This window comes from Macaca fascicularis, chromosome 8, assembly GCF_037993035.2.
Source record: "Macaca fascicularis isolate 582-1 chromosome 8, T2T-MFA8v1.1".
Lineage (NCBI taxonomy): Eukaryota > Metazoa > Chordata > Mammalia > Primates > Cercopithecidae > Macaca > Macaca fascicularis.
In genome coordinates, this window is record NC_088382.1 from 150,505,339 (window position 1) to 150,532,114 (window position 26,776).

The 26,776-nt window shown below is 38.4% G+C and overlaps 1 protein-coding gene across 50 annotated transcripts in view; it reads right to left on the reverse strand.

Moving 5' to 3' along the window:
- Positions 1-26,776, reverse strand: part of PTK2 (protein tyrosine kinase 2) — a 356,961-nt gene that overhangs the window by 243,724 nt on the left and 86,461 nt on the right. For all 50 annotated transcript variants that reach the window (XM_073999554.1, XM_073999553.1, XM_073999548.1 and 47 more), the window contains one exon: positions 1,857-2,083. In XM_073999554.1, coding sequence (XP_073855655.1) covers positions 1,857-1,879 — 23 coding nt within the window. In that variant the 5' untranslated portion in view covers positions 1,880-2,083. The remainder of the gene's footprint in view (positions 1-1,856; positions 2,084-26,776) is intronic.

The following is a 26,776-nucleotide window of genomic DNA, read 5'->3' on the forward strand; positions in this document are numbered from 1 at the left end:
TTTGATACTAAAACCATGGCACATTTGTTACACTCTTTCCTAGGTGAGTTTTCTGATGTAAGTCTTGAACATTTTTTCTAAATGTCTTGTCAAATTCATAATCTTCGAAAGGTTTGCCTCCTGTATGAATGCTCTGAAGTTTATTAGGGCTGATACAATGGTTTTATTGAAGAGTTTCCTCATTCATTGTATCTGAAATCTACAAAGACTAGAATATACACTAAAAGCCTTACATCAAGTTACATCAAGATTTCTTTCCAGTATGAATTATCTGAAAAACCTTACGGAAGGACCCTCATTTCAGGCCTTTCCACTAAATGACAGTGTTTATAAAGTTAAAAGTAAAACACAGAAGCAGAAAAAAACAGAAAAAGCAAAAAAGCTAACCAACTTCATAAAGAGTTTGTAAAAAAAGAGGCTATCATATTTTTAATAATCCATTTGAAATGGTTCGCTAATATTAAAATTTAGAGGTAACAAAAAATTATGTAAAATTTATAGATAAGACTTTAGCCTTAAATCCCTTTTCTTTTCTTTTTTTTTTTTTTTTTTGAGACAGAGTCTCGCTTTGTTGCCCAGGCTAGAGTGCAGTGGCGCGATCTCAGCTCACTGCAACCTCTGCCTCCTGGGTTCAAGTGTTTCTCCTGTCTCAGCCTCCTGAGTAGTTGGGACTATAGGCATGTGCCACCACAACTGGCTAATTTTTGTATTTTTTGTAGAGATGGGGTTTCACCATGTTGGCCAGGCTGGTCTCGAACTCCTGACCTCAAGTGACCTGCCCACCTTGGCCTCCCAAAGTACTGGAATTACAGACATGGACCACTGTGCCCGACCTTTTAGCCTTAAATCTAAATTCTACCAATCCCTTTGCTTTGGTTAAAAATAATAAGGGCATGTAAGTTAGAGAGTAGTAAATTAATTAATTCAGCTACTGTAAAAAGAAAAAAAAAGAAAAAGAAAAAAGAAAGAAAGAAAATAAAAAAGACGTATCTAAACTTCCTTGTCACGGAAACTTCTACTCCTTAAAGATGAATAGAGACTAGGTGGAGAGGGGAAGAAAGAGGAGGTATTTAACACTTCACCTAAGCAAATACTGAACATTTAAATACTGAACTCAGCTTTCTGAAATCACAGTGCTACCTTCTCATTCCCCACTTTCAGGGAGATGTAGTTACCTTTGCCTAGCATGCTCTTCTCCCATAATTCTGTATCACTATCTTTACTCACTTCCCAGACCCAAAGGCAATACTTTCCAGTACTAACTTCTACATTTAAAAGGTATTATTCCTCCAAGCTTCCACAACAGCTCCCGTGAGGCATTTCTGCACTGTACTATAGTCACATTCATGATGTCTCTCCCTCCACAGGCTCGAAGCTGTAAGATCAAGGACTTCACAGGGACCTTTCACATCTTCAGAACCTAGCACAGTGTCTGACACACAGCGTATGTTCAAGAGTTTTAAAAGAAATTATCCTATCTGAAATCATGCAAATACCTTCAAAATTACACTTTCTAGAAAAGTAGTTTATTTCTTGAGTTATTAGAGGCTATTTTAGTTGCACTGTTTCCTAGTACTCACCCAAGAGTTAAAAAAAAGAAACCTACGAGGGAAAAACAAGTCAATGGCATTTTATGACTAAAATATGATTCAGTCACTATTTTTCTAAGAAACTTTACAACAATTAGAAGTCTGGTCAGTCACATATTAACTAATAAATCTTAAAAATAACGTTTCTGTAATATGAAAAGTCCCTGATACGTTAAATGAAAATTATTACACTATCTTTCTTCATACACGCCATTAAATTTTAACCTAAATAAACATTAAAGATGTCTCATGGAAAAACGTACTTACCCTGACATCAGTAGCATCTCCATGCCTGATAATACTGGCCCAGGTGGTTGGCTCACTATTGCTTTCAAAATAATGAAAGACCTTTAATACTCGCTCCATCGCACCAGGAGAACGTTCCATACCAGTACCCAGGTGAGTCTTAGTACTCGAATTTGGTGTGTGATTCAAGTTGGGGTCAAGGTAAGCAGCTGCCATTATTTTGCTAGATGCTAGGTATCTGTCATATTCTGTTAAGAGAACAAAATAATTTTTGGTGTATAATACTTGAAATCTACCAATTACAATGTGATATGTTGATGTTTATACGAAATGTCCTATACTCTCTCAAGTTATATGCAGAAGGAGCCTGAGGAGAATAGAGAGACCTAACCCACTAAAATAATCGCTATCTCTCCCCACACCCAGAGTAGGACCTGATTTACAGAATAAATATTTGTTAAACAAATTATTAAAAGGCCAGGACTCCAATTTCAGCTGTGTCAAAAAGTATCTACAAACAATATAACACCCCCATCCCCACCCCTTTTATTATCATAGCCTTTATATTTGTTGGAAAATCTCATAGCAAAGCCAAATTTGTGAATTTGCTGCCTACTTTTGAAAACTTTTACCTAAGAGAAAAGTTCTTTCTTCGTATAATACAAATTCAATGAATGTCATTACATATACTACACACTGGTGATTAACAACACCATAATTAAAATAAGGTCCCTGGCTTAACCAACTCACTGTTAACAGGAGAATCAGACAGAGAGCAACTGAAAACAAAATGAAAAAAGCATGCACAATTACATTTTTTAAGTGTGATAAAGAGCTTCTATTTGAGTGTGAAGAAATAGCCTGCACAAGCCTGAACGCCCACTGAGAAAAACGAAAATCCAGATTAAAAATCTTTTTAACCCAAACAATGTTTGAAGGGCTCAAGACGAAGACATTCTGAGGCAACCAAGACAATGAGTGACACAGACGAAGACGGGAAATGATACTTAACAACTGGCTGCTTTTTCCCACAGGGCATTTGCCAATTCTGAGCCCTTCAGAGCTTGAAGGGCCAGGAAAAGTCTACTAATGGGAGAGAAACCAGCAGAGCTTTTGGCAGCAAGAGATCAAATCTTGGATTCTGGTGAGAAGGAAGGGTGGAGACTGTGTCAAACACTCTGCGGGTTGTCTCCTGAAGACAGTTACTGAATCCTGAACCTGAGCTGAGAAGGAGCCTCTCAAAACAGTGAAAGCATTTAGAAAACAGGAGTAAGACCTCAGGAATAAACCAGAATAGTATCAGGACATTCCCAGGCTTGCAATGAGAACAGCTGGTGCAGAAGCAAAGGGAACTTTGTAAACCTGGAGTACAATACCTGCTCAGATCCATCATGGCAGGCCAGGTATGGCTGCTCATGCCTGTAATCCCAGCCCTTTGGAAGGCTGAGGCGGGAAGACTGCGTGAACCCAGGAGTTTGAGACCAGCCTGGGCAACATGACAAGACCTTGTCTCTACTAAAAAATACAAAAATTAGCTTGGGCATGGTAGTGTGTTCCTGTAGTCCCAGCTACTCAGGAGGCTAAGGTGGGAGGACAGCTTGAGCCCAGGAGGTTGAGGCTATAGTGAGCTCTGACTACATTGCTGCACGTCAGCCTGGACCACAGAGTAAGACTGTCTCAAAACAAACACACACACAAACACAAAACCACAGATCCAGCCAGGCACAGATGCTCATGCCTATAATCCCAACACTTTGGGAGGCTGAGGCAGGCAGACTGCTTGAGCTCAAAAGTTCAAGACCAACCTAGCCACCTTGGCAAAACCCCATCTCTACAAAAAAATACAATAAAGAGCCAGGAGTTGTGGCGCAAGCCTGTGGTCCCAGCTACTTGGGAGGCTGAGGTGGGAGGATCACTTGAACCCAGTAGGGGAACGCTACAATGAGCCGAGATCGTGCCACTGCTCTCCAGCCTGGGGGACAGAGCCAGACCCTGTCAGCTCCCCACTATCTGCCCAGCAAAGAAAAGGGCCAACCCTCTGTTGGTATCAAACAAAGCACAAATAACATCTTTTCATCCAAATCACTTTCCAATTAGTTAAAAAAAAAAAATGATATGACAGCACAGTAAAAGGAAAACCATAAACCAAGTCAAAAGATGCCAAAAACACAAAAGAAAAACACATGTACCATATATCACAGAAATAAGCTAATACCCTATATATATACAGAAATTCTTTTAAAATGAGGGGGGAAATGATAGAAAAGAATGCAAAAGACAATCCAATTAATTAAAAAGATATACCAAGTGTAAGCAAGGATGTGAAGAAACTGGCACCTTCCTACATTGCTGGAAGAGTATACAATGGTGCAACTGCTATGAAAATAGTTTGGCAGCTCCTCAAAAGGTTAAACACGGAGTTACCATGTGAACCTACCATTCCATTTCTAGGTAGACATACGCCCAAAAGAACTGAAAATGTATGTCCAAATAAAAACTCACGGCTGGGCATACTGGCTCATGCCTGTAATCCCAGCACTTTGGGAGACTCAGGCAGGTGGACTGCTTGAGCTCAGGAGTTCAAGACCAGCCTGGGCAACATGGCAAAACCCCATCTCTACAAAAACCACAAAAATTAACTGGGCATGGTGGCATGTGCCTGTAGTCCCAGCTACTTGGGAGGCCGAGGCTTGCTTGAGCCCAGGAGGTCGAGGCTGCAGTGAGCTGTAATCATGCCACTGCACTCCAGCTTAGGTGACAGAGAGAGACCCTGAGATAAAACAAAATGAAACACCCTCACATGTGAATGTTCACAGCAGCATTACCCACAACACTGAAAAGTGAAAATAACCCAAATATCCACACCTTTCACTGGATAAACAGATTAACAAAATGTGGTATACCCAACAATGAAATATTGTTCAGCAAAAAAAGAAATGAAGCACTGATACATGCTACAGCACGGAGCAACCTTGAGAACATTATACTACAAAGGAATCAGACATGAAAGATCACAAATTGTGATTCCACTTATATGAAGGAATACACAAATCTATAGAGAAGAAAGATTACCAGCTGCCAGTGGCTAGGGGTAGGGCAGAGTTGGGAATGACTGCTAATAGGTAAGGAGTTTCTTTTGGGGATGAGAGAAATGGTTTGAATTTTGATCATGGTGATGGTTGAATATACTAAAAAACACTCAATTGTACACTTTGAAGTTGTTAAAATGGTAAATTTTATGTTATGGGAATTTTACCTCTGTGAAAATACAAATACATAAACAACTGTCGATTTTTTAAAAAGGTCACAGCAGTACCCTGTCCGTTGGTAAGGATGCGGGGAAACAGGAACTCTCATACACTACTCATGGGAATGTGAATTTTCTATCATATGGATAAAGAGGAATTTGACAATAACAAAACTACATGTGCCTTCTGATCCAGCAATTCCACTTCTAGAAATTTATGAAAAGATACACTGTTACAAACTAAACATTTGTGTGCTCCCAAAATTAGTAAGTTGAGACCATACTCCCCAATGTGATGCTATTACAAGGTAGGGTCTTTTGGAGGCAATGTGGACTAGATGAGGTCATAATGGTGAGGCCCTCATGAATGGGATTAGTGTCCTTGTGAAAGTCCAAGAGCATGCTTCCTGTCTCTGCTCTCCAGAGATATGCCTGAGCATCTAAGTCCACAGTCTGAAACCCGGAAAAAAGGGCCCTCACCAGAACTCCACCATACTGTCACGCTTATCTAGGACTTCCAGCCTCTAGACCAGTGAGAAATAAGTTTCTGTTGTTTATAAGCCACCCAGTTTATGTATTTTGTTATAATCATCCCAAGTGAAGAGATATGTTTAACAACAACATGAAAATACATATGCATAAGGTTATTCACTGCAGCCTTGCAAAGTATTAGGGAACACCTAAATGCCCATTCATGGGAGACTAATGGAATAAACTATGGTACATTCCCATAATGGAGTACTATGAATCTGTTGGGGGCGGGGGGAAAGGAAAGAAGAGCCCTATAATTGACTAAGTATGATTTCCAGGATTTATTAAGTTAAAAACCCAAAGTGCAAATCACAGCCACAGCATACCTTTTGAATAAAATGGGGAAAATAGGAAAATACAAATGTGTCTGCTCATATGTGCAAAATAACTCCATAAAGTAGAAATGGGAGTCCAGTGAGATTGGTTACACATGGGAGAGGTGTGACCAAGATGGAAAGTGCAGGAATGGGGTGGCACTTCTGAGTATACATGAATACACCCTTATAACTTTTGGTACCCTATAGAAGATCTGAAGAGCACGATGAACAAATCTGATCTAACTGACACTATATCTAATAGGATAATACATAATCTTTGCAAGTACACAAGAAATATTTTCTAAAGTTGCCCATATGCTGAGTGAAAGAGCAAGATTCAATAAATATCAAGGGACTAAAATTATTCAAAGTATATTCTGTGTCTAGCATTAGGCTAGACAACAATTACAAAATAACTAGAAAATGTTCCATTGTCAGGAAATTAAGCAGTGTATTTCAAGTAACCCTTTAAGTCGAAAAGAGACTCAAAAGTATTTTGAATTAAATAATGCACTGAAAAGAAATATCAAAACTGTGAAAGTAGACATAGCTATGCTTAGAGTAAAATCTATATGTTTGGCAGGACACAGGGAATCATGCCTGTAATCCCAGCACTTTTGGAGGCTGAGATGGGAGGACAGCTTGAGGCCAGAAGTTCAAGACCTGCCTGGGCAACACAGTGAGATCCCTACAAAATAATTCTAAAATTAGCTGGGCATGGTGGTGTGTGCCTATAGTCCCAGCTCCTTGGGAGGCTGAGGCAGGAGGACTGCTTAAGCCCCAGAGCTTAAGTTATGACTGTATCACTGCACTCCAGCCTGGGCAACAGAGCACAACCCTGTCTCCTTTAAAAAAAAAAAAAAAAAAAAATTACATATTTAAATTCATGTATTAGAAGTGATAGTTGAGTATCTCTAAGAATATACATCTGTGAAGGGAGGATGGTTAATTTACAGAAAAAGAGAATGCATAACATCTAGCATTTGGTAGCACAACTAGGGATTACAGCCAACAAAAATGTACATTTAAAAATAACTAAGAGTATAATTAGAATGTTTGTAACACCAAAAAAATGAGAAATGTTTGAGGTGATGGATACCCCATTTAGCCTGATGTGATTATGATGCACTGTATGCCTATATGAACACATCTCATGTACCCCATAAATTTATATATATACCCACTATGTACCAATGAAAATTTTTTAATTAAAAGAAGAATGCATATTTAAAAGGACAACTTAAAAGCAAAACAAAATCAAAAGTTACTCTTCTAAAAAACAAAACTGATACACCTCTCGAAAGACTGATCAAAGATAAAATGAGTCAGGAGAAACTAGCAACATCAATAATGGAGAAGATAATAAGAGGTAAGAGATAATGAGTAATACAATAAGGGATTATTAATAACTTTATGCCAATGAATTTGAAAATTTAGATAAGCACAATTCCTTGCAAAACACAACATAGCAAAATGAAACAATATAAAATGAAACTAGACTGTTCTATTTAAAATAGTCCATCTAAAATCCTCCCCACAAAGGAACATTTTAATTCTTTCAACAAATTAAGAAATGTTAATCTTACACAAATTCTTCCAGAAAACAGATACAGAACATTTCCCAACTTGTTTTATGACACCTGCAGAACAGTGATATCAAAACCTGACAGAACAGGATGAGAAATGATATAAGTCTACCTTTCTTATAAACACAGATGCAAAAATCTTAACAATTTGCATACTTAATCCAGCAATATTTTAAAGGAATAACATGTCATGACCAAAAGTTTACTCTAGGAATAAAAGAAAGGTATTCATTCAAAAAGCAATCAGTGTAATTTACCACATTTTCAGAAAGAACAGCCAGTTACCTTGATACATGCAGAAAACACATATGATAAAGTTTACCAACCACTCATGATAAAAACTCGTAGCAAACTAGAAATAGGATGAGATTTCGTACATCTGATGAAGAGTATCTATATGAAATGTAAATACTAGTGGGAAAAAATTTCCCCTCCTCAAACTGGAAATAAGACATGGATGCCCACTGTTACCACTTGCGTACAGCATTGTTCTAGTACGAAAAAAATTTCCCCTCCCCAAACTGGACATAAGACATGGATGCCCACCATTACCACTTGCGTACAGCATTGTTTTAGAAGTCACTGCCAAGTACCATAGCTGCCCCACACCCCCAAAAAAAGGGTGGGGTAGTAAAACATAAAGGTTAGGAAAGAACAAATAAAACTATCATTTATCTTCAAAAACTAGGCCAAAACATTTTTTACAAGATAAACCTCTGTTGCAATGTTACCAGAATGAAGCAGTTTTCCACTATAGAATGTGATTTTGCTCCTATCCTTTCAGAACTTAGCAAAAGAAAAAATAAAAATAAAAAAAGAATGCTATTTTGTTTTATACTTTAATGTTTTATCTGCTTGTCAAAATCTGATCTGTGCTATAAATTCTCAAATAGGCAATATATTTGCCATCAGGCCTTCTTCAACTCTCTCCGGGAAGGTCTGTGCCTCATGCTGTTATCCTCCCAAGTACCCTGTTGGTGGCATTCACATGTCTTCATGTTTGTCTTTTTGTTGGTCTTGAGGGTTCTGAGATCCTGGCATCTGGGTCACCTCTTTGGGCACTCATCACGGGTTGGTCAGTTCAAAAAAATGGCCTCAACTACAGAATGACAAGTTTCAAGACTGCTTTCTGCTACAATGACTATTCTGTTTCTACCAATTAACAGACTTCCCTGTGTTGTTTGTGTGGTTCTGTATTTGTTTCTGATCCTTGGCTAAAGTTGAACAGCTGGGGCTGCCAATTCTTTGTCTGTCTCTAAATGAAGAACGTATTTCACCCCCTCACCATGGAAAGGTAATCTTTTCACAGGGCTTTGTTATCGTAGCCCTTCTGTTTCTGTGACCAATTACATTTTTAAAAACTTTTCAAGATTAATTATTCAGAGATCTGCCACTTTTGCACACTACAGAATATCTTTTTCAATAAATTATCAAAGCAGAAATGAAAAGATTTTAAAACCAAAAACTGTTTTTACATGGCTTAGACCAGTCCTTCTCATCTGTGATGAAGAACCAGTTTTAATTTCCAACCTATCACAGACCAATTCTTTTGTAAAATACAATGAAAAGGAATTTCTAGAAAAATGAAGTTTTTTTAAAAAAAAGACATACCTAAGCCAAACACAAAATTTCCGTCATTAGAATTTCGACATAAAATCACTATCAAATTGCCGTAAGGTGTCTAGATGCTTACACCAAATTTCCTTATCTTGTCCTAAGCTGTTAACAGTTCCAGCACCAATACTAGTCTGCTGACTGCACTTTACTGAGTCCTAGCTCAGCCAGGCTGCCCAGTTTAAATCACTGTAGGCAAGAGACCAAATGCGGACTGGAATGGGAGAGAAGATGGAATGTCAATAATTGCTGCTCAGCTGTCTACAACTTTAGTTCTCCCTTTAATTAACATAGGAAACATATCAAGGGTTCTCAGTGCCTAACTCTTTCTTCTTCTCTTGAAGAAATAGGGCAGTTCCGAGTCCAGATGTGAAGAAACAAGTGTTAATAAACTCTGGAGTTAAGTTCCAAGGCTCAACCCACAACCTGATGTAATGCTACATAAAGCAGCACATACAAAAAAGGGGGAAAAAATGCAACGAACATAATAAACACCCTACTCTTTACTCCAGAATTACCTCATTTATAATTACTGTACATGTTAAGATCCCACCAAGAGAACCACCTCATTATGCTTTAAGTACACTTACCCTTTAATAAAACTTGAGATGTTTGCTGAAGCTGTAAAGGGAGGGAGGGTGTCAAAAAGACGAGTAGCTTGCTGTTAGAATAAGTGAGAATAAGCAAAGGAAAGCAAATTGAGACAGCTAAATTAAAAGAAATTATGACCTAACTTGAAGAGCTTTAAGAATCTGGGTAATATTTCTAGTTAAAGTGACTCCTTAAACTAAACTGGTATAAAAGTTATCTTCTCAATCATTTTGGTCTTTTCTATAACACTTGATTTTATTTTCTCATAAAAAGCTAACCTAAATTTTCTAAATTAATTTTACTAGACAAAGCAGCTAACATTAAATTACTTAATGTTTAATATGCCCTTTTTCCAATGTGACTTTGATACACTTTCTGTTAATACATGGAATCTGTATTTCCTCCCCTTGAATCTAGGTGGGCTTCTGACTCTGGCTAAGGGACTTTCTAGGCCAGGAAATAAAAGACAATTACCAAAAGAAAAATAAACCAAAAAGAGTTAACCAAGATTCCCTTGGTTTTCTTGAAACTCAGCCACTATACCCATTATTGCAGAAATACAAAGACTCTTAAAGAGACTACGATGAACAATATTTGCTAACAAATTAGAAAAGCTGGAAGAAACTGATAAATTCTTGGACACATACAACCTATCAAGATTGAACCATGAAGAAACAGAAAGCCTCAATAAGCCAATTAATGAGTCAATGATACAAGGTGTAATAGAGAGTCTCCCATCAAAAAAAAGCCCACAACCTGATGGCTTCACTGATGAATTTTACAAAAAGTATTTTAAGAAGTAATACCAATTCTACTGCAAACTCTTCTACTCAAAAATATTGAAGAGGGAAGAATATTTCCAAAATCATTTTACAAGGGCTGTATTACCTTGATAATAAAACCAGACAAGGATGCAACAAAAAAAGAAAACTACAGGCCAACATCACTGATGAACGTAAACACAAATATCCTCAATGAAATACTAGCAAACTGAATTAAACAACACGTTCAAAAGATCAATTACCATGATCAAGTAGGATTCATCCCAGGGATGCAAGGAGAGTTCAACATATACAAATCAATAAATGTGATATATCACATTAACAGAACAAAGGAGAAAAAACCATACGGTCTCATCTCAATAGATGAAGAAAAAGCATTTGATAAAATTCAACATCCCTTCATGATAAAAATTCCCAAAAAACAGGGTATAGAATGAACGTATCTCAAAATAATAGAAGGCCATATACGACAAATTCACAAACTAACATCAAGCTGAGGGAAAAAGCGAAGGCCTTTCCTCTGTGATCTGAAACAATACAAGGATGCCCACTCTCACCACTTTTATTCAACACAGTACTGAAAGTCCCGACCAGAGCAATTAGGCAAGAGAAATAAAGGATATCTAAATTGACAAGGAAGATGTCAAATTAGTCTTGTTGACAGATGACACGATCTTATACTTAGAAAAACCTAAAGACTTCACCAAAAAGCTTTTAGAACTGATAAATTCAGTAAAGTAGCAGGATGCAAAATCAACATACGAAAATAAGTAGCATTTATATACATCAACAACGAACAATGTATAAAATAAATCAAGAAAGCAATCACATTTACAACAGCTACAAAAAATATCAAATACCTAGGAGTCAATTTAACCAAAGAAGTAAATTATCTATATAAGGAAAACTATAAAACATTGGTGAAAGAAATTGAAGAGGGGCTCGGTATGGTGGCTCATGCCTTAATCCTAGCACTTTGGTAGGTCAAGGCAGGCGCATCACTAGAGGCCAGGAGTTCACAACCAGCCTAGCCAACATGGTGAAACCCCAACTCTACTAAAATTACAAAAATTTGCCAGGCATGGTGTCACATGCCTGTAATCCCAGCTACTTGAGAAGCTGAGCCACGAGAATAGCTTGAACCCGGGAGGTGGGCGTTGCAATGAGCCGAGATTGTGCCACTGAATTCCAGCCTGGGTGATGAAGTGAGACTGTCTCAAAAAGAGAAAAGAAGAGAAAGAAACTGAAGAGGACACACACAAAAAAATTGAAAAATATTTCATGTTCATGGATTGGAAGAAATAATATTGTTAAAATGGCAACAATACCCAAAGCAATTTACAGATTCAATGCTATCCCTATAAAAATACCAATGACATTCTTCACAGAAACAGGAAAAAAAAAAATCCTAAAATTTATATGGAACCACAAAAGACCCTGAATAGCCAAAGCAATCCTGAGCAAAAAGAACACAGCTGGAGACATTACACTACCTGACTTCAAAAGTTACAATAAGCTATAGTAACCAAATCAGCATGGTACTGGCATAAAAACACATAGAGCAATGAAACTCTGGAGATCTCAAATATAAATCCATACATTTACAACCAATTCATTTTTGAGAAAGCCTCCGAGTTCATGTAATGGGGAAATGATAGTTCCTTTAATACCTGGTGCCGAGAAAACTGGATAACTGTATGCAGGACAATGAAATTACATCTCTCTCTCTCTCTCACCATACACAAAATAGCAAATCCACATGGAATTAAAGACTCAACTCTAAGACCTGAAACTATGGAATTACTATAAGAAAATACTGGGGAAACACTTCTGGACACTGATCTCGACAAGAATTTTTCAATATAAGACCTCAAAAATACAGACAACTAAAGCAAAAATAAAGACAAATGGCATTACATCAAGATAAAAAGCCTCTGCACAGCAAAAGACACAATTAACAAAGCAAAAAGGCAACAAACAGAATGGGAGAAAGTATTTGCAACTACCCATCTGACAATGGATTAATAACCAGAATCTATGAAGAGCTCAGAAAACTCAATAGAAGGAACTGGAGGTTACATTGAACTAAAATCATGCTCAATGAACTCCAGCTTGGGCAAGAAAGCGAGATCTGGCTTTTTTAAAAAAAATACTTTTAAGTTCTGGGATACAGGTGCAGAACGTGCAGGTTTGTTATATAGGTATACACATGTCATGGTGGTTTGCTGCACCCATCAACCCGTCGTCTACATTAGGAATATTTCTCGTAACGCTATCCCTCCCCTACCCGCGCCGACCCCGTGACAGGCCCTGGGTGTGTGATGTTCCCCTCCCTGTGTCCATGTGTTGTCACTGTTCATCCCCCACTTTATGAGTGGTTTTCTGTTCCTGTGTTAGTTTGCTGAGAATGATGGTTTCCAGCTTTATCCATGTCCCTGCAAAGGACATGAACTCATCCTTTTTTATGGCTACATAGTATTCCATGGTGTATATGTGCCACTTTTTTTTTTTTTCTTTTTTTTTTTTTTTTTTGAGATGGGAGTCTTGCTCTGTCACCCAGTCTGGAGTACAACGGCACAATCTTGGCTCACTGCAGTCTCTGGCCCCCGGGTTCCAGTGATTCTCCTGCCTCAGCCTCCTGGGTACCTGGGATTACAGGCGCACACCACCACGCATGGCTAATTTTTGTATTTTTAGTAGAGATGGGGTTTTGCCATGTTGGTCAGGGCTGGTCTTGAACTCCTGACCTCAGGCGATCCACCCGCCTCAGCCTCCCAAGGTACTTGGATTACAGGCGTGAGCCACCGCCCGGCCACCACATTTTCTTTATCCAGTCTATCACTGATGGGCACTTGGGTTGGTTCCAAGTCTTTGCTATTGCGAACAGTGCTGCAATAAACATACGTGTGCATGTGTCTTTATAGAATGATTTATAATCCTTTGGGTATATACCCAATAATGGGATTGCTGGGTCAAATGGTATTTCTGGTTCTAGATCCTTGAGGAATTGCTACACTGTCTTCCACAATGGTTGAATTAATTTACACTCCCACCAACAGTGCAAACGCGTTCCTATTTCTCCACATCCTCTCCAGCTTCTGTTGTTTCCTGAATTTTTAACGATCGCCATTCTAACTGGTATGAGATGGTATTTCATTGCGGTTTTGAACTGCATGTCTCTAATGACCAGTGATGATGAGCTTTTTTTCATATGTTTATTGGCCACATAAATGTCTTCTTGAGAAGTGTCTGTTCATATCCTTCACCCACTTTTTGATGGGATTGTTTTTTTCTTGTAAATTAAAGTTCTTTGAAGATTCTGGATATTAGTCCTTTGTCAGATGGACAGATTATAAACATTTTCTCCTGTTCTGTAGGTTGCCTGTTCCCTCTGATGATAGCTTTTTTGGTTTGTTTTTGCCATGCAGAAGCTCTTAGTTTAATTAGACGTCATCTGTCAATCTGGCTTTTGTTGCCATTGCTTTTGGTGTTTTAGTCATGAAGTTTTTGCCCATGCCTATGTCCTGAATGGTATTGCCTAGGTTTTCTTCTAGGGTTTTTATGGTTTTAGGTCTTACATTTATGTCTTTAATCCATCTTGATTTAATTTTTGTATAAGATGTAAGGAAGGGATCCAGTTTCAATTTTCTACATATGTCTAGCCAGTTTTCTCAACACCATTTATTAAATAGGGAAATCTTTCCCCCATTGCTTGTTTTTGTCAGGTTTGTCAAAGATCAGACGGTTGTAGATGTATGGTGTTATTTCTGAGGCCTCTGTTCCACTGGTCTATCTGTTTTGGTACCAGTACCATGATATCTGTTTTGGTACCACTACCATACTGTGTGGTATACTGTAGCCTTGTAGTATAGTTTGAAGTCAGTTGGCATGATGCCTCCAGCTTTGTTCTTTTTGCTTAGGATTGTCTTAGCTATGCAGGCTCTTTTTTGGTTCCATATGAAATTTAAAATAGGTTTTTCTAATTCTGTGAAGAAAGTCAATGGGAGCTTGATGGGGATAGCATCTAATCTATAAATTACTATGGGCCGTATGGCCATTTTCACGATATTGATTCTTCCTATCCATGAACATGGAATGTTTTTCCATTTGTATGTATCCTCTCTTATTTCCTTGAGCAGCGGTTTGTAGTTCTCCTTGAAGAGGTTCTTCACATCCCTTGTAAGTTGGATTCCTAGGTATTTTATTCTCTTTGTAGCAATTGTGAATGGGAGTTCACTCATGATTTGGCTGTTTGTCTATTATCGGTGTATAGGAATGCTTGTAATTTTTGCACACTGAGTTTGTATCCTGAGACTTTGCTGAAGTTGCTTATCAGCTTAAGGAGATTTTGGGTTGAGATGATGGGGTTTTTTAAATACACAATCATGTCATCTGCAGAGACAATCTGACTTCCTCTCTTCCTATCTGAATACCCTTTCTTTCTTTCTCTAGCCTGACTGCCCTGGCCAGAACTTCCAATACTTTGTTGAATATGAGTGGTGAGAGAGGGCATCCTTGTTTTGTGCCGGTTTTCAAAGGGGATGCATCCAGCTTTTGCCCATTCAGTGACATTAGCCGTGGGTTTGTCATAAATAGCTCTTATTATTTTGAGATATGTCCCATCAATAACTAGTTTATTGAGAGTTTTGGCATGAAGGGGTGTTGAATTTTATTGAAGGCATTTTCTGCATCTATTGAGATAATCATGTGGTTTTTGCCATTGGTTCTGTTTATGTTATGGATTATGTTTATTGATTTGCGTATGCTGAACAAGTCTTGCATCCCAGGGATGAAGCTGACTTGATCATGGTGGATAAGCTTTTTGATGTGCTGCTGGATTCAGTTTGCCAGCACTTTATTGAGGATTTTCGCACTGATGTTCATCGAGGAAATTTTCTTTTTTTCTTGTGTGTCTGCCAGGTTTGGGTATCAGGATGATACTGGCCTCATAAAATGAGTTAGGGAAGAGTCCCTCTTTTTCCATTGTTTGGAATAGTTTCAAAAGGAATTGTACCAGCTCCTCTTTGTACCTCTGGTAGAATTCAGCTGTGAATCTGTCTGGTCCTGGGCTTTTTTTTGGTTGGTAGGCTACTAATTACTGCCTCAATTTCAGAACTTGTTATTGGTCTATTCAGGAATTCGACTTCATCTTGGGAGGGTGTGTGTGTCCAGGAATTTATCCATTTCTTCTAGGTTTTCCAGTTCATTTGTATACAAGTGTTTATAGTATTCTCTGATGGTAGTTTGTATTTCTATGGGATCAGTGGTGATATCCCCTTTATCATTTTTTATTGTGTCTCTTTGATTTTCTCTCTTTTCTTGTTTATTCATCTGGCTAGCAGTCTATCTTGTTAATCTTTTCAAAAAACCAGCTCCTGGATTCACTGATTTTTGAAGGGTTTTTTGTGCCTCTATCTCCTTCAGTTCTGCTCTAATCTTAGTTATTTCTTGTCTTCTGCTAGCTTTTGAATTTGTATGCTCTTCCTTCTCTAGTTCTTTTAATTGTCATGTTAGTGTGTCAATTTTAGATCTTTCCTGCTTTCTCCTATGGACATTTAGTGCTATAAATTTCCCTCTGAACACTGCTTTAGCTGTGTCCCAGATTAACCTTAAATGTAAATGGGCTAAATGTCCCAATTAAAAGACACAGACTGGCAAACTGGATAAAGAGTCAAGACTCATTGGTGTGCTGTATTTGGGAGACCCATCTCACGTGCAAAGACACACACAGGCTCAAAATAAAGGGATGGAGGAATATTTACCAAGCAAATGGAAAGCAAAAAAAAAAAAAAAAAAAAAAAAGCAGAGGTTGCAATCCTAGTCTCTAATAAAACAGACTTTAAACCAACAAAGATCAAAAAAGACAAAGAAGGGCATTACACAATGGTAAAGAGATCAATGCAACAAGAAGAGCTAGCTATCCTAAATATATATGCACCCAATACAGGAACACCCAGATTCATAAAGCTCTTAGAGACCTACAAAGAGATTTAGACTTCCACATAATAATAGCGGGAGACCTTAACACCCCACTGTCAATATAAGACAAAATCAACAAGACAGAAGATCAATAAGGACATTCAGGACTTGAACTCAGCTCTGGACCAAGTGGACCTAATAGACATCTACAGAACTCTCCACCCCAGATTAACAGAATACACATTCTTCTCAGCACCATATCACACTTACTCTAAAACTGACTACATAATTGGAAGTAAAACACTCCTCAGCAAATGCAAAAGAATGGAAATCATACCAAAGAGTCTCTCAGACCACAGTGCAATCAAATTAGAACTCAGAATTAAGAAACTCACTCAAAACCTCACAACTACATGGAAACTGAACAACCTGCTCTTCCTGAACGACTACTGGGTAAATAAGAAATGAAGACAGAAATAAGTAAGTTATTTGAAACCAATGAGAATGAAGACATAACATACCAGATCCTGTCTCTAAAAAAAACCTCAAAATTACAAATAATCCTGTTTTAAAAATGGGCACAAGATCTGAACAGACATTTCTCACTAGAAGACATACAAAAGGCCAACAGGTATATATGGAAAAAATGCTCAACACCACTATCATCAGGAAAATACAAATTAAAATCACAATGAGATACCAACTCACCTCAGTTATAATACCTATTACAAAAAAGACAAAAAATAACAAGTGCTGGCAAGGATGCAGAGAAAGAGGAACGCTTACACACTCTGTTGGTAGGAATGTAAAGCTGTATAGCCATTATGTAAAACAGTGTGGAAGTCTCTCAAAAAATCAAAAATAAAATATACGATCCAGCACTCCCAATACTGAATACATATTCAAAAGAAAGGAAATCAGTATATTGAAATGGTATCTGCATCCCCATTCTTATTACAGCACTATTCACAACAGCCAAGATATGGAATCCACATGGACAATGTGGTATATATACACAACGGAATATTATTCAGCAACAGAAGAACGAAATCTTGTCAGCTACAGCAACATGAATGGAACCAGAGGTCATTACCTTAAGTGAAATAGGCCAGGTACAAAAAGACAAATATGGCATGTTCTCATTCACAGTTAGGAGCTTAAAAAAAGTGAATCCCATGGAAGTACAGAGTAGAGTGGTGGTTACCAGAGGCTGGGAAGGGAAAGGGTACAGGGGATAAAGAGAAGTAGGTTAAGGAGTACAAAAATATAGTTAGAAGGAATAAGTTCTAGTATTGGTTAGTACAGCAAGAAAATCAGTTAATAATTTATTGTACATTTTAAAATGAGAATTGTAATGTTCCCAACACAAAGGAAAGAAAAATGTTTGAGGTGATATCCTAATTACCCTGATTTGATCATCACATATTGTATTCAGGTATCACATATACCTCAAAAATAAGTACAATATTTACATACCAATAACAAGTAAATCAGTGAAATGAGTTACTTGACACAATGTCTTAAGAAACTCACATTTATTAAGATTGAAGCCTATACTAAGAATACCAGTGAAGACCCAACAAGCAGATCTCACTGTTTCTACTATTTTCAGTACTATGAAGACAGTTGCTCAATCCGATTTACCGAACGAAGAAGACACAATCGGATATTCCAACTGGTCCTAGCGAAAAAATTTATATTAGACATTCCAACACATGCTTGCTTTATCTTGTGCTGGTTCAATCTACTAACCTGTTGAATAACCACTCTGGTCCTTTCTGCCCTCTTCTCTGAGTCAGTATCCCTTACTTAAATGTTTAGGACCAGAAGAGTTTCAGATTTATTTTTCAGATTTTGGAATATTTGCATTATACTCACTGGTTGAGCATCCCAAATCAGAAAATACAAAATCTGCAATGCTCCAACAAGTTTCCTTTGAACATCATATTGGCCCTCAAAAAAGCTGAGTATTTGGGAGCATATCGAATTTCAGATTTTCAGATTAGGGATATTCAACCTGTACCATCTTCCCTGGCCCTGTATAATTTGCCTTCCCCAACAATCATAGAAATTGACAATCCGTCCAACTGCCTTTTTTAAAAAACAAAACAACAACAACAAAAAACAAATTAAAGGGTTTGTGGCAACCCTGCATCAAGCAAGTCTATGGGCATCATTTTTCCAACAGCACATGCCCACTTTACTAAATGTGTTACATCTTGGTAATGCTCACAATTATTTCAAACTTTTTCATTATTATTATTTTTGTGATGCTGATTCATGATATTTGATATTTCTATTATAACTGTCTTGGGGTGCCACAAGTGGCACCCATGTAAGAGAGCGAATTTAGTTGATACATGTGTGTATTCTAACTGCTCCACCAACCCGCTGCTGCCTCATCTCTCCCCATTCTCCTAAGGCCTCCCTATTCCCAGACACAACAATACTGAAATTAAGTCAACTAATAACCCTACAACGGCCTGTTAAGTGTTCAAGTGAAACAAACACTCCCATACCTCTCACTTTAAATCAAAAGCCAGAAATGATTAAGCCTAGAGAAGAAAGCATGTCGAAAGCTGAAAGAAGCCAAAAGCTAGGCTTCTTGTGCCAAAAAGCCTCGTTGTGAATGCAAAGGAAAAGTTACTGAAGGAAATACAAATTTTACTCCACTGAATACACAAATGATAAGAAAGCAGAACAGCCTTATTGTCAACACTGAGGTTTTGGTGGTCTGGATAGATCAAACAGTAACAACATTCCCTTACCAAAGACTAATCCAGAGCAAGCCCATCTTCAATTCTATAAATTGAGGTAAGGAAGCTACAGAAAAAAAAGTCTGAAGCTAGCAGAGGTTGGTTCATAAGGTTGAAGGAAAAAAGCCATCTCCATAGCATAGAAGTGCAAGATGAAGCAGCAAGTGCCGGTGGAGAAGCCATACCAAGTTGTCCAAAAGACCTAGCTAAGATCACTGATTAATGTGGCTACACTAAATGACACAATGAAGAAGAAATTAGAAGATGCCATCTAGGACTTCGACAGCTAGAGGTGAAGTCAATGCTTGGCTTCAAAGCTTCAGAAGACAGGCTGACTCTCACTAGGGGCTAATGTAGCTGGTGATTTTAAGTTGAAGCCAACACTTATTTCCCATTCTGAAAATCCTAGGGCCCTTAAGAATGATGCTAAATCCACTCTGCCTGTGCTTTATAAATGGAAGAATAAAGCCTGGATGACAGCGCATCTGTTTATAGTATGGTTTACTGAATATTTTAAGCCCACTGTCGAGACCTACTGCTCAGAAGAAAAGATTTCTTTAAAAATATTACTTCTCATTTACAATACTCCTGTCATCCAAAAGCTAAGAGGAAGATGTACCAGAAGATGAGTGTTTTCCTGCCTGCCTAATACAATGCCCACTCTGCAGCTGATATGGTTTGGCTGTGTCCCCACCCAAATCTCAACAGGAATTGTAATCCCCATGTTTTGAGGGTGGGAACTGGTAGGAGGTAACTGGATCATGGGGGTAGTTCCCCCATGCTGTTCTTGTGATAGTGAGGGAGTTCTCACGAGACCTGATGGTTTTAAAAACGGCAATTTTTCCTGCACTCTCACCTCTCTCCTGCTGCCATGTAAGACATGCCATGCTTTCCCTTCACCTTTCACCATGATTGTAAGTTTCCTGAGACTTTCCCAGCCATGCAGAACTGTTGAGTCAATTAAACCTCTTTCCTTTTAAATTACCCAGTCTCAGTTTCTATATAGCAGTGTGAGAATGGACTAATACAGCAGACTGTGGATCAAGGAGTCATTTGGACTTCAAGTCTTATTATTTAAGAAATACATTTTGTAAGGATATAGCTGCCATAGATAGTGATTCCTCTGAAGGATCTGGGCAAAGTAGCTTGAAAACCTTCTGGAAAGGATTCACCATTCTAGATGACATTAACAACATTCGTGATTCATGGGAGGAGGTTAAAATAGCAACATGGGCTGGGCGCGGTGACTCATGCCTGTAATCCCAGCACTTTGGGAGGCCGAGGTGGGCGGATCGCGAGGTCAGGAGTTCAAGACTAGCCTGGCCAACATAGTGAAACCCCATCTCTACTAAAACAACAACAACAACAACAAAATTAGCCGGGTGTGGTGGTAGGCACCTGTAGTCCTAACTACTTGGGAGGCTGAGGCAGGAGAATCGCTTGAACCTGGGAGGAGGCAATTGCAGTGAGCCAAGATTGCGCCACTGCCCTCCAGCGTGGGCAACACAGCAAGACTCTGTCTCAAAAAAAAAAAAAAGGCAACATAAACAGGAGTTTGAAAGAAGTTGATTCTAACCATCACAGATGACTTTGAGGGGTTTAAGACTTTATTGGAGGAAGTAATTGTAGATGCGGTAGAAATAGCAGAAAACTAGAATTAGAAGGGGGGCCTAAAGATATGGCTGAATTTCTGCAATCTCATGATAAAACTTGAACAGATAAGGAGGTTCTTCCTTATGAATGCATGAAGAAAGTGGTTTCTTGAGAAGTGATGAAGATGATGTGAACATTGTTGAAATGACAGTAAATGATTTCGAATATTACATAAACCTAGTTGATAAAGAAATGGCAGGGTTTTAGAGGACTGACTCCAATTTTAAAGAAGTTCTACCATGGGTAAAATACTACCAAACATCATCGTGATATACAGATTCGATCAATGCAGTGAATTTCACTCTTGTCTTATTTTAAGAAATTGCCAAGCCACCCCAACCCTCAGCAACCACTACCTTGGTCCACATCAAGGCAAGACCCACCACCAGCAAAAGATTGACTCACTGAAGGCTCAGATGATGAGTAGCCTTTTTTTTTTTGGTTTTAACAATAAAGTATTTGTAAATTACGGCATTACTTTTTTTAAAAAAGAAAGAATGGTATTGCACACTTAATATTTGCTCTACTGCAGTGGTGTGGATTCAAAAGCACAATTATCTCGGAGGTATACTTGTACCTAGAACACAGAACTCAACCCTGGGCAGTCTAGCTCCATCAACCTCGCTTCAGCTCAACTAAGCCCTGTTGCATCTGGGCCTACTGGGTTTCTCAATTCTCCTGAAAACCCTGTTACTAGAGGTCCATATTGCTGTGTGGCAACACACAGATGAGTTGCAGCAACTTCCCATCATCACAGTACTCAGCCAAAAGCGAGCTGCAACTTACTATTGCAAAGCCATCTGGCTTCATTTATTCATGCCTTTCATGAATGTGCCACACCTCCCGCAGATTACATTCTAAAAATATTTATTGCGCCCCCTACTATACTAGGCTAGGTACTGCAAGAGGTGTGCCCATATAGAAGGTAAATTAATTTAAAATACATATATATAATCCCACTCTAAAAGTTTTTAGCCTGGTAAGGAAACAGACAAACACATATACAAAATTAGTTACAAATGTAACAAATATTATTTAAAAAAACAATTGTAATAGGCATTATAAAGAAAAATATCAAAATTGTTACATAATTATTACAATACATTATGCCCGCACTGATGCTAGAAAGAAGGGAGGAGGAGTAGAGGGCCTGTGAGGAAGTCAGAGAGGCAGCTAAAGGGGTTCCACGATTTGGGAACCTTCAAACCAGAAACCCTTATCCTTTGGCTTGGGGAAATGTTCTTATATAATTTCTTTGAGGCTGTTTTATCCTTTTTTTTCTTTCTCAGTTATAATTACAAACTATTTTCAACTCTTATTATTTGTATGCTAGACCTTCTGGATTCATCATCCTATTTTCTTTTCTCTTAAATTTGTCCTTTCTTTCCATGTTCTGGGAGATATCTTTGACATTACTTTCCAATGTTTCTACAGAGTTTATTTGTGCTTTCTTAAACTGTCTTATTCTTTGGACATAATATTTTCTTTTCTTGAGACAGGGTCTCACTCTACTGCCCAGATTGGAGTGCAGTGGTGCAATCATGGCTCACTGCAGCCCTGACCTCCCAGGCTCAAGCCTCCTGAGTAGCTGAGACTACATGTGTGCATCACCATGCCCCACTAATTTTTGTATTTTTTGGTAGAGACGGGGCTTTGCCACATTGCCCAGGCTGGTCTCAAACTCCTAGGCTCAAGCAATCCACCCACCTCAGCCTCCCAAAATGCTAGGATTACAGGTGTGAGCAACCGCGCCCAGATGGGAGTACTTTTGAAGACTCCTACTTGTCTTTCCTGGGTGCAAATCTCTCAGCTCTCTGGAGATACTAATATTTTTCTTTTAGCTTCCTTCTGCTTGCTGTTTCATCTTGTTGCCCACAAGTTGTTTTTTTCTGTTTGTTTTGGTCTCACATTTTGAAAACAGAGGCTGTCTTTAAATATCTGGCTGTCCATCCTTGGCTTAAAGCCCTGAATGTGAGCACAATGTGCTGGTGGCTGGGCTAAGCAGAGAAGTAGCCTGTATTATTAGTCTGTTCTCACGCTGCTGATAAAGACGTACCTGAGACTGGGAAGAAAAAGAGGTTTAATGGATTTACAGTTCCACAAGGCTGGGGAGGCCTCCCAGTCACGCCGGAAGGCAAGGAGGAGCAAGTCCCAACTTACATGGATGGCAGGCAAAGACAGTGCTTTTGCAGGACAACTCCTCTTTATAAAGCCATCAGATCTTGTGAGACTTACTCACTACCACAGAAACAGGACGAAAAAGACTTGCCCCATGATTCATTTACCTCCTACCAGGTCCCTACCACAACATGTGGGAATTCAAGATAAGACTTGGGTGGAGACACAGCCAAACCATATCACAGCCCTCAGAAGCGGCCAATTCTCCTGATGTCCAAAGTGAGCCCTTTGCTAAGACCAGTTTCCAAAGAAAAGAACCTTTCAGTCTCTTGCCAGGATTCCAGAGGCCAAGGAGAGAGAAAACATGCCAAATCTCACTTAATTCTCAATTTTGAGTATAAGAATGCATTCAACATACTATGTTTTACCAGAAATTTTCCATAGTAAAATATGTGAAACTGGGCCGGGCACGGTGGCTTACGCCTGTAATCCCAGCACTTTGGGATGTCAGGGGTTTGAGACCAGCCTGGCCAACATGGTGAAACCCTGTCTCTACTAAAAAGCAAAAATTATCTGGGTTTGGTGGCATGTGCCTGTAATCCCAGCTACTTGGGAGGCTGAGGCAGGAGAATCACTGGAATCCAGGAGGAAGGGAGGGGGGAGGGGAGGGGGGAGAGGAGGAGGGAGGCGAGGGAGGAAGGCGAGGGGGGAGGCGAGGGGGGCAAGGGGGGAGGGGAGGGGGGAGGGGAGGAAGGAGAACCTCTATATGCAGACAACCCACAGTAAGGAAAATAGATAATTTATTACAACAGCATTTCAACTCTTAAGGCTTTGATGACTTTAAGTGGTTAAGTATATCCCTCAGAATTTCAAGACGAAATTATCTCTACCTTGAGCCATTATGTACTTTCCATGAGCAAGACCCTACAGATTACAGGACAGCTAAAACTTCACCTAAATCCCCAAAATAAAATTTTGAAGAAGCAAGCCCAATCTAATATTTGAGCCTACAACTGAAGACGGTAGAAATTTTACAGAACTAGCACGTATCAAGAAAAGCTTTATAGGTGGTGACGTCTGAATAAGATCTTGAAGGGCAGCGGTACCTGTCATACAAGGACTGTGCTTAGCCCTCACAACTATACAACTCTTAAGTCACCACAAGTTCCATATCTGTAAAGTGGGAGTTGAAATAATAAAGTGTTTACCAAGATACATGAAACAAAGTTAGCATTCAACAGACAATAATAGTTGTTAAAGAAGGATGAACTTAATTTTCTAAGGCCAAGAAAAGGGGAATTCAAAGTAGGAATATGCTTCAAACAGAAATCTACTGAGACCCTCCCATGGAATCATTAACTAGTCCTAATCAACATCTTTCCTGTTACCCCTCACATCTTTATAAATGGTTGTCAAAAAAGGAAACAAAAGATGACTATTCTTACTATGGTAACATCTGGTATATTTGAAACGTATTCATAATCCAATAACCAAATTAGGCACAAATGTTCCTTTAAAAATTTCTCCTAAAGCTTGTCCTATTAAAAAAAAATATGGTTTTTTTTCTAAACTGAAAATCTACCATGAGTATACAACTCCATTATGAAGTTACATAAAAGTTAAAATAAGAATATACAATAGTCAGGATTTGTTACTGTCTCATTGATTCTGCCAATTCTACAAAACAGTAAGATTTTCACAGTCAAAAAACAGTATTAACATATATGATACTCTAACAGTATTTTGTTTCTTAGAAAAATAAAAGAGTAGGGGAGGTAACAAAACAGACCTTGAAGGAAATACAACACTCTAGCATCACCCACAGAACATCTCCCTCCCTGGTTAACAAGGTCCTGGATTTTTCCCTTGCCTTTTTTTTTTAACATCAAAGACTACACACATCTCTCAACATAATATTTTTTGGCCAATATAAATTTATATCTTTAAAACTTCATATATAATTTTAAACAAAAGCATGTATGGAAAAGTTTCAAGTTACAATCCAAGTAAATTTTGTAGGACTTAACTTGTAGAGTCTCATAATCACAGTTTGAAAAGGAGGCCAAAAATCAGAAAATTAAGGGACTCCAACACTTGAAAGTGACTGCTATAAGAAGTCTTTCTTCTACAGATACTCTAATACTTCCTATAATCCCAAACAGAGGAATTAAGAATACAGCCAATGGGAATGCAAACGAAGTTCTAGTTTCCCATTTTCCTACTCTAATTCATCAACCACTGAAAGAACATCATCCAGAATCTTCCCAGCTCTATAGTCACACGAAGTGACTGGACATCTCAGTAACTTCTTGGCCTGAATTGCCCCATTCTCTCCAAAACCATCTGCCCCATTCCCTGACCAATTACAAGGACTGCTTCAAGCTCTTCACCTCCTTCCTCAACTTTCTAAAGGCCTCAAATCTCATTTCATAATTATAGGAAATTGGTTTGTTTGAGACAGGGTCTTGCTCTGTCGCCCAGGCTGGAGTGCAGTGGCGTGATTACGGCTCACCGCAGCCTCACCCTCCTTGACTCAAGCAATTCTCCCACCTCAGACTTCCAAGTAGCTGGAACTACAAGTGTCACACCACTATGTCCAGCTAATTTTTTTTTTTTGTATTTTTTGTAGAGCCGGAGTCTTGCCATATTGCTCAGGCTGGTCTCAAACTCTTGAGCTCAAGCAATCCACCCACCTCATCCTCCCAAAGCACTGGGATTACAGATATGAGCCACAGCACCCAGTGCTTTTTTATTGTAGGTTTTTGTCTGCCTTTTTTTTCTGGCAATTTTATTTCATGCTGTATTGCTTTATCATACATTGTAATATTTAGTGAACAGCAGGCACATTTTCCACATACAAACAACTGTTAACCATATTGTCTGGTAATCAGGAAACAATGTTTTAAATACTTTTCAATCTTACATTTTAGATTTTGTTCACATCTAGTCTTTACAGTTTTTTTTAGAAACTGGTTTAATGTTTTCTGCTGATGTATATAATTTTCCCTTTGCAAAATAGAAAAATGCTTGATTTTCAGAAATGCAATGTTAAGTGTGAGACACATTTATAGTCTGATTTTAATAGTATAATTTATAAAATACACAAATCTTAAAGTGAACAGCTCAATGACTTTTAAAATACACATATATACATATGTGTGTACATTTATCTCCACCCTTATGACTACCACCCTAGACCGAGATACAGAATATTTCCATCAATGTTTTATTTTCATGTTCCTTTCTAATTAATACTACCCCACCGAAAGTGCTACTATTACTATCACTATAATGTTTTTCTTAAACTTTACATAATTAATCATATAAATAAACATAAAAAGGGAACATTTTCCAACTTATTTTATTAGAACACCAGTACCTTGATATGAAAACTTGATAAAATGATTACAAGGAAAAAAATTACAAACAGATATCCCTCATAAACATAGGTACAAATAATCTGCACAAATTATTATCAAATCTAGCTATATAAAAATAGAATAGGCCAGGCGTGGTGGCTCATGCCTATAACACAAGCACTTTGGGAGCCTGAGGCAGGAGGCTCTTTTGAGGCAAGAAGTTCAAGAACAGCCTGGGCAACAAAACAAGACCTCGGCTCTAGAAAAATTACTAAAATTTAAAAATTAGGCAGGTGTGGTGGCATGCACCTATAGTCCCAGCTACTCAGGAGGCTGAGGCAGGAGGACTGCTTGAGCCCAGGAGTTCAAGGACATAGTGAGCTATGATCATGACACTGCATTCTAGCCTGGACAACAGAGTAACACTCTGTCTCTATAAAAGAAAAAAAACAAAAAATCAGGATAATA